At 43.2% G+C, this 15604-nt stretch overlaps 1 protein-coding gene across 1 annotated transcript; it reads right to left on the bottom strand.

The window, feature by feature from the left end:
• Positions 1-407: 407 nt before the first annotated feature.
• LOC787287 (zinc finger protein 471) lies at positions 408-13736 on the bottom strand. Its single transcript, XM_059877261.1, is given in 6 exon segments — positions 408-1744; positions 1746-3436; positions 7385-7480; positions 9040-9166; positions 11848-11939; positions 13639-13736. Coding segments are annotated over 5 exon segments (2358 nt in total). The 5' UTR covers positions 11881-11939; positions 13639-13736; the 3' UTR covers positions 408-1333.
• Between the last annotated feature and the right edge of the window lie 1868 nt (positions 13737-15604).

Here is a 15604-nt window from a genome sequence, read left to right as displayed (position 1 = left end):
AATGAACAATCTGATAGTTTCAGGTGGACAGCAAAGGGACTCAGCCATACATTTACATGTATCCATTCTCCCCTGAACTCCCCTCCCATCCAGGCTGCCACATAAAGCAACAGCACTTTTTATAAGGACTATATCCTTTGTAATGTATGTATAAAATACCTGTCATGTGTCTTTTCACTTTGCATACAGTGTCTTATACCATGGAAAAGTTTAAATTTTTTACATGGTCCTACCTAACACTGTCCCTCTTCATAACTTCTGGACTCTGTGTCCTGCTTACTAAAGCCTACCTCAAGGTAGATAGAACTCAAGGGGATAGAAATATTCTACATTCTCTTCTAAGAAATTTAATATTGTGTTTCCTATCATATCTTTAATCTATATGGAATGAACTTCTCTGTAAGGGGTGAAATGTGGATCTGACTTTATTTCCAGCTGGATAATTGTCAAGCACCATTTAAGTAATCTATCTCCCCCACTGACACATGAAAAATAATTACTTTTGCAAGTAACTAAATTCATGGGGATACATTTTTCAAAAATTTCCTTGTGATGCTTTCCTATTTACCATTCTACATTGATTTTCAAAACAAAATTGTCAGTGGAAAATTATCCTAAAAGAATTGTGACTGGAATTGACTGAATGTACAGACATGTTTATAGTACTAAAAGTTCCTTCTAGAAACATGGATCTCCATTTATTCATAACTTCTGTTCTCCTTAACAGAGGTTAGAAGTACTCCAAAATAATCCATTTCAATTATTTTTTTCTGTACTCTAGAACAGCTTAATTATGACTCCTTGAAGGTTCAGCATTAATCTGTGAAACCAGGTGTCTTAAAAAAGGGCTAGACTATTCAAGTTCTTCCATTTTAAATATTAGGAATTTTTGCTTTTTGCCTTTACTAAATACAGACTTGCATTATTCCCAGTTATTTTCTAATTCTTTTGTTCCAGTCTTATCCAGAGTTCTAGATACTTCCTAAAACATACTCTATGTATTAGGTCATGTTGACTTTTCTCACCAACAAAGGAATACAGTCATATATGTGGTGGTATAAAGCTTTAAACGTGTTAATGTTTAAGCTTTAACACATGCTAATCCTCATCATTCACATTAAGTTTCAGTTTTAAAAACCGTTATGATCTCCAAGTACATATACTGTCTTCCAGAGTTCACTGCTTAAAAACAGCTTTCAAGCAGACTCTGAAGGACACTGAACTATCATTATAGAGCATTTAGTCTGGGTCAGGCACTGTGCTAAGCACTTGGTATGCATCAAGTAGTTTAAATTTTCACACCAAGGGTTTTAAGAGAGTCATATAATTACATTTACATTTGAACAGACCACTGGGAGTAGTGTAAAGAATGAACTTGGAGGAGACAAAAGAGGATGCAGAGAGACCAGTGGTTAGACAATTGGAATAGTCCAGATGAGATGACTACGTTTTGGATTAGGGCAATGAGGATGGAAAGATGTGGATGAATTCCAGAAATACTCAGCAGACATATCCCTAGGACTTGATGATGCAGGGGGTGGGGAAGAGCTGAGGGCTTGAGATGACTCTGTAGCATGAATTTTATGATGATGAGCAAGGTGTGCGCTTTGTCTGAAGACTTCTCCGCATTCTTTACATTCGTAAGATCTCTCTCCAGTGTGGATTCTTCTATGTAGATTAAGGTGTCCAATCTGGCTGAAGGTTTTCCTACATTCCTTACACTGATATGGTTTTTCTCCAGAATGAATTCTCTGATGAACAGTAAGCGACTGTCGATGGCTAAAGGCTTTACCGCATGCACTACATTTGTAAGGTTTCTCCCCTGTATGACATCTTTGATGGCAAGTAAGTGATGATTTTGTTCTGAATGCCTTCTCACATTCAACACATGCATAGGGCTTCTGGCCTGTGTGAAGTCTCAGATGCTGAGCACGGGATGAGCTGTCACTAAAAGCCTTCCCACATTCAGTGCATTCATAGGGCTTCTCTCCTGTGTGAACTCTCTGATGTTGGATAAGGCGGGTAGCCTGGCTGAAGGCTTTACCACATTCAGTACAATCGTAAGGTTTCTCTCCAGTATGAATTTTATGGTGCTGTGCGAGATGTGCCCTCTGGTTGAAGGCTTTCCCGCATTCCTTACATTCATAAGGTTTCTCTCCAGTATGAATTCTCTGATGAGTAGCCAGCTGTGAACTGATGCTAAAAGCTTTTCCACATTCCTTACATTCATAGGGTTTTTCTCCAGTATGGATCCTCAGATGGCTAGCAAGGTGTATGCTCTGCCTGAAAGCTTTTCCACATTCCCCGCATTGGTAAGGCTTCTCTCCAGAATGCACTCTTTGGTGCTGGGTGAGTGAGGCATGATGGCTGAAGGCTTTCCCACAGATGTCACATTCATATGGTTTCTCTCCTGTGTGAATTCTCTGATGGACGGTCAGGGATGAGCCGTAGCTGAAGGTTTTCCCACACACATTACATTTGTAGGGTTTCTCTCCAGTATGAATCCTCCTGTGCTGAATAAGTCCTATGTGATCGCTGAAGGCCTTGCCACAGTCGATGCAGTCAAAGGGTTTCTCCCCAGTGTGATAATATCTCCAGTGACGGATAAGCGATGTGTTCTGCCTGAAAGCTTTCCCACATTCAATACATTCGTACGGTCTTTTGCCAGTGTGACACCTCTGATGTCGGGCAAAGGACGAGCCATCACTGAAGGCCTTGCCACATTCCTTACATTTATAAGGCTTCTCCCCAGTATGAATTCTCTGATGCTGAGCAAGGTGTGCAGGCTGGCTGAAGGCTTTTCTACACTCCTTACATTTATATGGTTTTTCTCCAGTATGAATTCTTTGATGTTGAATAAGATGTACATTTTGGCTGAAGGCTTTCCTACATTCCTTACATTCAAATAGTTTTTCTCCGGTGTGTATTCTGTGGTGCTGGACAAGGTGTTGACTCTGGTTGAAGGCCTTCCCACAGTCCTTACACTCATATGGTTTCTCTCCAGTATGAATTCTCTGATGAACAGTAAGAGATGAGCTCTGGGTGAAGGTTTTCTCACATTCATTACATTTAAAAAGTTTCTTTCCTGCATAGACTTTCTTGTGTTTTAATACCATGGAATTTCTGGAAAAGTTTTTTTCATCTGACTTGTGATTATCATAAATATTCTCTTCCAAACTGTGTAGAGGAACAAATTTCTCAGGTTTGTTATATCTGTGGTCTATTTCCACAGTGAGGTTTTCTTTAAGAGCGCTTCTTTCTTGCCTGATAAATGTCTCTTGGCTTAACAACTGCCTCTCAAAGAGATCTTCACATTTCCAATTTTCTCCAAAAATAGGACACTCCTGTTCATAGCTTGCAATTCTCTCCATTAACGTATCATCACATACACACTGCTTCAGAGCTAATTCTTGTGTCTCATGTATAGATTCCCAATCTGAAAGATTCAAAAAACCAAATGTTTCCTTTATCATGGGCTATAACAAAGGAAACATTTAACACAGAAGAGGTGATTTGAAAATAATACACTCCACAAAATATATTATGCACAGGCATTTCAACTGAAAAAAATATGTAAGCAGACCCCAGAGAATGAGAGCTCATAGAAGAACACAGAAATGGCAATTTAGAAAGTTAAATGTCGGATAACAGCGTCCTGAAGGTGTGGGTGGCAGTGGCAGTAATATTTTACGCCTGTATTAACCTAACAGGCTATACATGAAACCCTGTTCCTCTGTCCTCTCCCTCTTCATGCCTTATTAACCTAACAGGCTATACATGAAACCCTCTTCCTCTGTTCTCTCCCTCTTCATGCCTTATTAACCTAACAGGCTATACATGAAACCCTCTTCCTCTGTTCTCTCCCTCTTCTAGGAGACTTGCGTACACAGCCAGGCTAGCTTTCTTAAAAGACCAATACTACCACATAACTCTGCCACTCAAAAATCTCTGTAGATTCCCTGAAACCACAAATACCTTCTGTTTTGTGATTTCTCTTGGAGTTTAGGCAAAATCCTAGAGTCATCTCTTCATGATGAGAAAATAGCATTCCCATAAGCCATTTCCATGTATTTTAATAAAGTAAATGCTCTTCATTTCTCATAGATCCCTGAACTTCAGAGTGCATATTAAGGGATTTTCCCACTCATCATCTTTCTTTCACCAGCCTAGGAAAACTATCACATCTTAATAGGGTTCTGCCACGTGTCTTTTTGTAGGAACTAGTCTACAGAGATATGTGGGTTGGTATCACTGTTATTAATTAAATGCTTATTTCCTACCACATCACTAACTTTCTTACCTTGTGAGATAGAATATAAGCTTTCAGGAAGAAATAAATGAGCCTTATATACTACCACTAAGTCACTTAACGTATATCACAGGAACTCAGGCATAAGTAAGAAATTCCTGATAAATCTATAAAGAAGAAATGTGTATAGAAGAGGTGACAGTAAGAGAAAACTTTAGGGAAGAGGTGATATCAAGAAATATGATAACAAATTATTGACTAATCCAATGCTCCCTAGTTTTCTACTACATGTCAAGCATGGGGAATACTAAAGTAATTAAAGACAGTGGTTCTAGAGAAGTACAGAAAGTTAAGAGCAAGACAAGACCAATAAAGCAAGCAATTTGAGAAGAAAATATATCAAAAATGAATCCATGTGGTAAAAAAGTAAAACCAGTATAAAAGTTCAGAGATGGGAGGGATCACATCTACCAAAGCAATTAAGAAACACGGAGATATTAACAAGCTTCCTGCCCAGGTCATTCATGGTATCAGGAACACCCAAACTTCAATAATTCTAGAACTGGGTCCATGAGAACTCAAGGAACCACTTCCCCATGGTTTTTCTTACGTAGATGGACTGAGGGGAGCAATCCTAGAAAGAGAAAAGCAGAAAGATGACAGCGTCATCTGCTCCTCCCTCAAATTTACTTTTTGTTGTGTGAAGGTTGTCTTCATTTCCAGCCTCCCACGGAGAGCCGTGGTTGTCCCTTATCTTTTTGGCTTTTCTCAACATGGATGCTGAGCTATCTTAATCACTGAATAATACTTAAAGCCAGACTGTCACTCAATGTCCCATCAGACTTACAACAGGCTTCTTTATCCCCTTTCCCTCTTCCTGCATCTGTTCTAACATGGACAGTTATTACCTCTTATCAGGAAAGTTCCTCTTTCTGTTTTCCTCTTTAAGGCTGATAGTAGCTTCCTACATAACCAAACTATAAAGCGTGTCTAAACCGAGCTTATATCCCTCCTAATATTTGGAGGATCCTAGAAGTATAGGGTCCACATCATCCCCAAATGTAAAGATCAAACACTGTTACAGAAGTGAGAGGAGAATGTCATAAAGGCGTAATTATCATGTATGTTCCCAACATTGCCTTGTCTTTGTGAAATTTAGGTTCAGCGGGGGAGGCAAAAAATAAGACACACCATTACGGGCTCTCCCGAGTGTTACAAAGGAACAGTGGCTTCATAGATCGTACTCGGGTTGGAATAGGGAAATGTTCATTATACGAGGTGGTTAGGAAGGTCTCCAATGAGATGATTTTTAAGCTCTGGCCTGAGAGCCAGACATAGACAGAAAGCCAAGAGAAGCGCATTCTAGGCAGAGAAAACAGGAAAAACAAAAGCCTGAGTGGGAAAGAGCTTGCGAGTTCAGAAAAGGTGCCCTGTGGGCTAGAGCAGTGCTGTTCAACTGCACATCAAGCACTTGCTGAAAATGACAATCCTAAGACGCTGCCTGTGATCCAGAGGGGATCAGACCTGTAAGACACTGCCTATGATCCAGAGGGGATCAGACTCGGAACTCGGACTGCCTCCAATCTCATCTGGTCGCTCACGGCTTAGAGACTCAGGATGCGGGAATACCTGTAACACACATGGAACATACCTTGATACCTTGCATCGTGAAGAAAACTCTGGCCTAAAGTACAGTGAAAAAGCTAAAACATAATGGAAGATAAGGCTGGAAAATTAAGAAGGAGCTTGTAGGATTTGGATTTTTCCTATTTGCAACAGGAAAGCAAAAAATGATTTAAAGTAGCAGGGTATGTTATGATTTGCATGCAGCATCTAATTTTGGAGTTAAGATTTAAAAAACAGAGAAGTTTATGTTAAGTCAGTATATCAAAAGGAAAGAGGGGATGGGAAGGAGCTGGATAAAGATGTTTGCAAAATGAGTTTTTAGAAGAGTCAAGATTGCCGGGAGAAATAACAATCTCAGATATGCCAGTGATACCACTGTAATGGCAGGAAGTGAAAAGAAACTAAAGAGCCTCTTGATGACGGTGAAAGAGGAGAGTGAAAAAGCTGGCTTGAAACTCGACTTTCAAAAAACTTAAGATCATGCCATCCGGTCCCATCATTTCATGGCAAATAGAAGGGGAAAAAGTGCAAACAGTGACAGACTTCATTTTCCTGGACTCCAAAATCACTGCCGACTGTGACTGCAGCCATGAAATTAAAAGACACTTGCTACTGGGAAGGAAAGCTATGCTAAACCTAGACAGCATATTAAAACGCGAGACATCACTTTGCTGATAAAGGTCTGTATAGTCCAAGCTATTGTTTTTCCAGTAGTCATGTTTGGATGTGAGAGCTGGACCATAAAGAAAGCTGAGCGCCAAAGAATTGATGCTTTTGAACTGTTCTAGAGAAGACCTGAGAGTCCCTTGGACTGCAAGGAGATCAAATCAGTCAATCCTAAATGAAATCAATCCTGAATATTCAATGGAAGGATTGATGCTGAAGCTGAAGCTCCAATCCTTTGGCCACCTGATGCAAAGAGCCAACTCATTGGAAAAGACCCTGATGCTGGGAAAGATTGAAGGCAAAAGGAGAAGGGGGCAGCAGAGGATGAGATGGTTAGATAATATCACCAACTCAATGGACATGAATGGAGCCAACTCTAGGAGACACTGAAGGACAGGGGAACCTGGCATGCGATAGTCCAGGGGTCAGAGTCAGAAAAGACCGAGCAACTGAAAAACAAGTAGAAGAGAAGATATTTGGGGAGATCACGCTAAGAAGTCAACTTTCAGTTTTCTTCCAGGTTTGGAAAGCTTGAGAAGAGTTTCTTTTTTTTTTCCTTTTAATTAATTTAATTGGAGGATAATTACTTTACAATATTGTGATGGTTTTTTGCCATACATCAACATGAACTGGCCATAGGTATACATGTGTCCCCCTCATCCTGTACCCCCCTCCCACCTCCCTCCCCACCCTAGCCCTCTGGGTTGTCCCAGAGCACCAGCTTTGAGTGCCCTTTTTTGAGAAGAGTTTCTAAGAAGCATAAGAAAGGAGGAAAGATCACCTGTGCAAATGGCTGAGCCATTGCCTAGAAAGGATTCCCCTCTCTGGTTACCCCACACTCACCTGGAAATGGGCTTCTCATCTCATTCTCCAGCACCATCCAGGGCTCTTTCCCTTGCTCCAATAAGGAGATGACATATGGCTTAGAGATACAAAGTCCTGCATACAGAAAAAGATATGAAAGTTGGTCATGTTTTGGACATTTCAGCTGGTCCCTTAATTCTGATGGAATGACATGCTAGAAATGAATAGTTCAAGGGGTGACAGACTGTATAAGGCTTCTGGCGTAGTTTAGCGGGGCTGCCACAGTCATCCTATCAAAGTGGAATCATTTTCTAAGAGACTGGAGGCAGAAGTTCAGCCCAGCATTTTTAGAAGATCATTGGACAGCAGTAAGTGAGGTGATATAAAGGACCCCTAGAGACAGTTTGGAGCTGGCTGGATGGCATCACCGACTTGATGGACATGGGTTTGGGTAGACTCCAGGAGTTGGTGATGGACAGCGAGGCCTGGTGTGCTGTGATTCATGGGGTCGCAAAGAGTCAGACACGACTGAGCGACTGAACTGAACTGAGAGACAGTTTGGAGTTTGAGTTAACTGTCTGATTAAAAAACAAAATCAGTATTCTTCAGAGGAACGTAACAGAATCCTGAATTATTTATAATAATCCTGTATTATTTACAGTGTCCAGGAAAAAATCTAATTACTCCCTAAAAAGTGGAAAAAGTGAATCATACTCAGAAAAAAAGGCATTAATGGAGACCCAACCTGTGACAAGACAGATGCTGGAATCAGTAGACTAGGATTTTAAAACAGCTATTATATCTATATTCAAGAATATAAAGGAAAATATGCTTGTAATACTCTTGGCACCAAAACAGAAATTATAAAAAAGAACCAAGTAAAAAGTCTAGAATTGAAAAATACAGTATCTGAAATTTAAAAATTCACTAGATGGTTTAACAAGACGTTGAAGAGGACAAAGCAAGTGGCAGTGAGCTTGAAAATGAATCAACAGAGATTATCTAAGCTGACGGAGAAAGAAGATTTTTAAAAGGGAACACATCCTTAGTTACCTAAGGCACAATATCCAAGGTTCTAACGTGTGCAACTGGACTCCCAGAAGGAGAAGAAAGTAGAAAAAAGTTAAATAATGATCAAAAATTTCTCAAATTTGGTGAAAGACATACATTCAGTTTCACAACATTTAGTGAACCACAAGCAAGCAGGATAAAAGGGGCCTCTAGACCAGGGAAAGCTAAACTAGCCAATGAGGCGGCCCTAGGGCTGAAAAGGGCGTTAGTTTCCCTAAGAACATCTAAAGCAATTTTCAGCTTGTGCCTCACGAGTTCACTTTCTGCAAGTTAATAAAAATACACAGGTTTTAAAGCAACATTCCAAATTCGTAACGATCTGGCTATATTCTTGGTGAACTCTGTTAGCTGGTAACACTACTATAGGACAGAGGAGAGAAGCCAGCACAGACCAGTGCGAGTCACAGCGTGCCCTGTGCTCCCACTGACTAAAGGGCACACTCACCAAGTAGCTGACACACACCAAAACCACTGACTCAACCTGAAACGGTCACCAATTCCTGAACATCCTCTTCATTTTCCAGATTCAATTCTGATCGACACACAATAAATTAAAAAAAAAAAAAAAGTAAGGAGTCCCTAAGGGTCATTCTGAATTATACAGAGGGGATAAAAATCCTCACCCAGTGATACCAGGCTCTGATAGTTCTCCAACATCATACTCCTGTACAAACTTCTCTGAGCAGGGCTCAACCATTCCCATTCCTCCTGGGAGAAGTCTATTGCCACATCCTTGAACGTCACCAGGTCCTGAAATAACACAAAGACCTTCTGGATCAAGCAAAGCTCATGTCCACACGTGACTTCAAGCTTAAGCATTAAGTTGGCCCTACGTTATGTGAGAAATAGCCCTTTGAGGAAAAAAACCTTAAACATATAATATTAAATAGTTCTTATTGAAGTTGCTAAATTGTATTGGATACAATGGTGCTAATCCATTTCTCTTGTGTGTGTGAGTGTGTGTGCTCAGCTGTGTCTGACTCTTTGCCACTCCATGGACTACAGCCCACCAGGCTCCTCTGTCCATGGGAGTTTTCAAGCCTGGGGAAATATGGACAGATAGCCACAGGGCAGTAAACAAGGGCTTCAAGGAAGGATGTGTATCTATGGTCGAACCTTCAAAAGCAACAAAAAAGAATATTTAAGTTGATATTATGGAAATGGTACCCTATGGGATCCTAGTGCCTTAAGGAGAAGAGGCATTGCACTGACATGGCTGGGTTTTTTTTGGTTGACACAATAAAAAATATATGTAGAGTGCAGTTATTTTTTTGGTGGGGGGGGGGGGGGGCTTGCCGAGCTTCATGGCTTGTGGGATCTTAGTTTCCTAACCAGGGATTGAACCCAGTCCCAGTAGTGAAAGCACAGAGTCCTAACCACTGGAATGCCAGGCAACTGCCGTAGAATGCAACTGTTTTTTAATGCTGTACCATCAAGAATTAGCATGTCACGCCACACCTCAGTGACCTCAACAGCAACACGAGAAAGCACCCAGTGCGGGACTGCAACTCATCCAGCTTGTGTACTAAACTTGAGTACAACAAGCCAGTATCTATTTAGACAATACCAAAATGAAACCAAAAATAGTTATTTTCAGTTTCTTAAAGACAATGCCAGTTATAATCACCAGCAGATTAAAGACAATTTTCTTTTCTTTTTTTTGGTCAATTGTGAGAGGTTCGCAGGTTTTTTTTTTTGAATTGAGATATAGTTGACAAACAATATTATATAAGTTTCAGATATACAATGTAGTGTTTACAATTTTTAAAGGTTATACTCCATTTACAGTTATTATAAAATATTGGCTATATTTACCTGTGTTCTACAATATATCCTTATAGCTTATTTTACACATAATAGTTTATAGCTCTAATTCCCTACCCCTATCTTGTCTCCTCCTTCCCCCTAGTAACCACTACTTTGATTTCTATATCTGTGAGAGTCGTGAGAAAAGTTTTAAAGTGTTATGGGCATTTTCATCTTCACATTTATTTCCAATGAAAATACTAAAAATCTTTGTAATGCTCAGTGTTGTCATTTACCACTACATGGATAGAACTAGAGGGCATTATTTAAGTGAAATAAGTCATACAAAGACAGACAAACACAGTATGATCTCACTTAACTGCAGAATCTAAAAAAACAAAACAGAAACTGCCTTTGGATAGATACAGAGCTAGAACTGGTAGGTGCCGATGGAGAGGGGAGTACAGCATGGCAAAGTGGGGCAGAAAGGAGTGACTCACGGTGCAGAAACCTGGTGACACTACCCCAACTAGGCACTCAGAGTATAGTAATAAGTCACGTTGACAGTATGAACCCTTGATGTATGATACATGATGAAAACGGAACTCTGTGATCTTCCTTCTAAAAATACATTAGTCTAGTTGAATCAGAGGAAGAAACATCAGATTTCAGAGATGTTCTGCAAAATAATCTGAGAGCCTCTCAAAACTGACAAGGTTTTCAAAAAGAAGGAAAGTATGGGAAACTGTTACGTACAAGGAGACAGAACTACTGAATGTAATATGGTGCCCTGGATAGGACCCTGGGACAGAAAAAGGACATTAAGTAAAACCAAGGAATGTGAACAAAGCATGGACTTAGTAATAGTCTATCAATGTTGGCTCATTAAGGGCTTCCCTGGTAGCTCTGCTGGTAAAGAATCCGCCTGTGATGCAGGAGATCCTGGTTCAATTCCTGGGTCAGGAAGTTCCCCTGGAGAAGGGATAGGCTACCCACTCCAGTATTCTTGGGCTTCCCTGGTGGCTCAGCTGGTAAAGAATCTACCTGCAATGCGGGAGACCTGGGTTTGATCCCTGGGATGGGAAGATCCTCTGGAGGAGGGCTTGGCAACCCACTCCAGTATCCTTGCCTGGAGAATCCCCATGGACAGAGGAGCCTGGTGGGCTACAGTCCATGGGGTCAAAGAGAGTCAGACATGACTGAATGACTAAGCATAGCACACACCAAACTAATGTAAGATATTAGAAGCTGGCGAAGCGGAGTGTGATGCATATGCATAGTCCCTGCTATCTGCAAATTTTCTATTATAAAAAGGAAGATTATTTATAAAAAATAAGGGGTGTGCTCTCTGGCAGAGGTGGGAACCAGGCCCTTAGATAAGACTGTTGTTGTTCTTGTTCAGTCGCTGTCATGTCCAGCTCTTTGCCACTCCATGGACTGCAGCACACCAGGCTTCCCTGTCTTCACTGTCTCCTGGAGTTTTGCTCAAACTCATGTCCATTGAGTAGATGATGCTATTAACCATCTCATCCTCTGCTGCCCCCTTCTCCTTTTGCCTTCAATCTTTCCCAGCCTCAGGGTCTTTTCCAAAGACTGTTAATCAAGGGATTTTCATAAAGAAAACAGCTTTACCAAGTCCTAAGCAGTAAGACTGCCTTTGGAGGAAGAGATACGGAATAACTAACCTGGGGTATGGCTTTCACTAGTTGCACTGTCATTTTCACCTTCTTTTCCTGGCTTCTCTCTTGGAGAACAGCACTGTCCTGGGAGGGTAAGGCTGGAGGAAAAAGAGTGAGAAGATGAGAACCTCTGCACTCCCAGGATCACCAGCGTAAAACTTCTGTCTTCCCCTTCCTCCTCCCAGCCTTCTTTGGTTTCACTGCCCACGTAACCAAGAGATTACAGGCAACCAATGGTGATTGAGGGGTCTAATTTATAAGTCTTTCTCTTAAGCTCGAGGTCCTAAATTTGATCTTTTCTAAAAGTTGCATTCCCATTCTTTGGTCTTATTATGAATAAAACCAATGAGACGTGCTACATACTCTGCATACATTATGTTCTCTCACTTTATTTTAAAAAATAATCCCATGAAATTGTTGCTTTCTCTATTTTATAGATAAACGTGGACTCTTTCCTTCCCACATCTCCACTTCATGCTTTGATCCAGTCTACAGTTTGAAAATCTGACTCCTGAATGCCATCAGAGGACAGGGTTATCCTCCTCCTCTTGCCAAACCTTTGCTTTCCTCCATGACAGTGGATCCTTTAGCACCCAACTCTACCACCTTCCCTCTCATCTCTGTCCTCAACCCCTTGGTTTCCCCTCCTTTCTGTCACCCAGAACTGAGGGTGTCCCCTGCTCCAATCAGGAGATCCAGGTGCCCCACCTCTTGCTTCTCAGTGGAACTCTTGGGACTGGGAGCAGGGAATTCTACCCCAGGATTCTTACCCTGGCAATACACAATTCCATAAATCAACATGCACAAGGCGGCCAAAGTTATCGACCTTCGAAGCATTCTCCCCCAAAACACCACAGTCACACAGGCGCTGTTACAGCCACACCGGGTGATACACAGACACTGATATAAGGTCTCACACCCCTGATCACAGGAAGGACACAGTCACAAGCATCCAGTGGAAGGCACATCACTGCAGTCACACCACCGCCTCAGAGAGGTCATGTACAAGCACACATGGTGATCACAAACGTCACACACACAACCCCAATCTCAGTCTCTCACACACCCACGGCCCCTCACCTCTGCCTCACTCACACACGCACACTCCACGACCTCACAGAGGCTGCATTTGCAAACCTCGGAGTGGCGAACCATGGTTCAGTCTCTCTCCTACTCACTTTGGTCTCAACACATTAGTTTTCCTCTCTCTCACACACACAGTCTCAAAGGTCTCTGTTTCTGAGACACATGGATTTCTCGCGCACATAGATACACAAACACTGCAATTGCTACCTCTAACACACGCACACACAATACACACTGGTCTCCCTCACACGAGGACAAACAGGCACTGTCACACAATCTCACACGCCGGACACACCAATATGCTCGCGGTCTCTCACACACACATCAGCCCCTCTCTCCACGATCTCTCAGCCTCTCCCGGGGCCCCCCGCGCTGGCTAACCTCTCACACACCCGTTTCGAACACTCACACCAGCACACCCCGGTCGCACGCTCTGGACGTTCACAGCCCAGTCCTGCCTCTCGCACTCACACACCCCGATTCAGCCGCCCCAGACACCGATCCCGGTCCGAGCCGCAGCCTCGGCGCACCCGCGCGGGCCTCTGGGAAATGTAGTCCGCCCGGCAGCGACCGAGCAGCGGCGTCCAGGCCGGGGCTCCACGGCCGGGCTCAGAGCCGCCCGCCTCGGCGGCCCTGCCTGGCTCTTGGGCTCAGACACTGGACCACCCTGACCAACCCACGAGCCTCCCCCCGGAAGCCAGCCGCCCTCACCCGAAGGACTTCGGCAGCCGACGCCCGGGAGACCAGCGCACAGGGGCCGGACCTCCCCAGGTGGGCGAGCAGTCAGGCGCGAGGGGCGGAGACAGGGCGTGGCTTAGCCGAGGGGGCGTGTTCTTAGGCTGTTGAGACGGAGAGGTGGAACCTTAGCGTCAGAGCGGGAGTGCCTGCGCACGTACGCGATTACGCCTGAGGGGCGGGGCCCAGGATATCGGAGCCGTGACTACGCCGGAGAGGCGGGGCCCGAGGGTTCAGGGGCGTGGCGTGGCTGGGCGCGAGTGTACGCAGGCGCGGAGAATGAGAACTCCCCCCTCCCCTCTCCTGGAAACCAGAAGCGTCCGTAGTTACGGGAACGGACAGTCCTCTGTGAGCTCTGGTGTGCACCTGTGATGTCCCGCTGTCTGTGTCTGTATGACCGCGGTGTCGCTCGAGTGCGGTCCTCTGAGCCTGCCCGTGGGAGCGTGATTTTCTTTCTGTGTTAAGTTTTGGGACCGTAAGATCAGTACGGGATGACTTATTACACCAAATTAGATTTCTCACTTGCAGAATGGGAATGTCGTTATTATCACTCTTCAGAAAGTATTTTCCTTGGAACCTGCACTGGTGTTGAACCCCATTCTGCTCCTGATCACAGTGGAAATGGCCCGTGGTATGAGATACTCAGAAAATAGTAAAATTAGTAGCTGACTTGGAAATTGAAGCAAATAAGGAAAAGCTGCTGCTGCTGCTGCTGCTGCTGCTAAGTCGCTTCAGTCGTGTCCGACTGTGTGTGACCCCATAAGCGGCAGCCCATCAGGCTCCGCCGTCCCTGGGATTCTCCAGGCAAGAACACTGGAGTGGGTTGCCATTGCCTTCTCTGAGAGGAAAAGCCTAAAGGAAATCAATTCTCAATATTCATTAGAAGGACTGATGCTAAAGCTCCAATATTGTGGCCACTTGATGCAAAGAGCCAACTCATTAGAAAGGGCCCTGATGCTGGGAAAGATTGACAGCAGGAGGAGAGGGGATGACAGAGGACGAGATGCTTGGATGTCATCACTGACTCAATGGATATGAGTTTGAGCAAGCTCCTGGAGATGGTGAAGGACAGGGAAGCCTGGTGTGGTGCAGTCCATTGGGTCAAAAGAGTTGGACACGACTAAGTGACTGAACAACAAATGAAAAGCCATTCAGGGGGATACAGCAGAGAAAAAACCCACAAAACTCCCCACCCTCTAAGATCTTACTTTCAAGTGAATGGAAACAAACCACGAGAGAATGAGTAAAATAGTGTACTGAATGGTGAGAAAGGCTGTGAAGAAATAGAAAACAGGGAAGAGGAATAGATAGTAGAGAAAATGAGAATATTTACTGTTGAAAAATGAAGTCAGGGCACTGAAGTCTTTAATCTTCATGCAGCTTTTCATCCTGAATTTCAAGGTCGGCTCATTTAGGAGTAACTCCTTACATGGAATCTACTGTTATATTCTCAGTGGTAAAGAATCTGCCTGCCTGAGACGTGGGTTTGATCCCTGGGTTAGGAAGATCCCCTGGAGGAGGAAATGGCAACCCACTCCAGTATTCTTGCCTGGGAAGTCCCAGCGAAGGAGGAAGCTGGCGGGCTACAGTCCATGGGGTTGAAAAAGAATCGGACATAACTTAAGAGACTAAACAACAATGGGTATGTATTTTTCTTCTCTACACTGGTGCATGCATTTTATAAATGCTTTTATATATGCACTGAAAAGAAAAAAGAAGAAAAATCCTGTGTGCTCAGTTTAGGAATATCCCCTAACACCTATTAATATGATACCCTTTATATCTGTCCTAGTGCTGTTGCTTTGTGTCAGCCTCTGGATTCTTGTTCAAAGGTGACAGGTGCAGTGATGAGATCATTAAAATACAGCAGCTGTAGGAGGAAGTGTGGGAGAAAATTCAGGAAAGCCCACTGGTTGGGTAATTCGAAGCTAGATCTGTGACC

This window comes from Bos taurus, chromosome 18 (genome assembly GCF_002263795.3).
Source record: "Bos taurus isolate L1 Dominette 01449 registration number 42190680 breed Hereford chromosome 18, ARS-UCD2.0, whole genome shotgun sequence".
Taxonomy (NCBI): domain Eukaryota; kingdom Metazoa; phylum Chordata; class Mammalia; order Artiodactyla; family Bovidae; genus Bos; species Bos taurus.
Note: the sequence above shows the minus strand (reverse complement) of the source record. Positions and strands in the feature narration are given on the sequence as shown.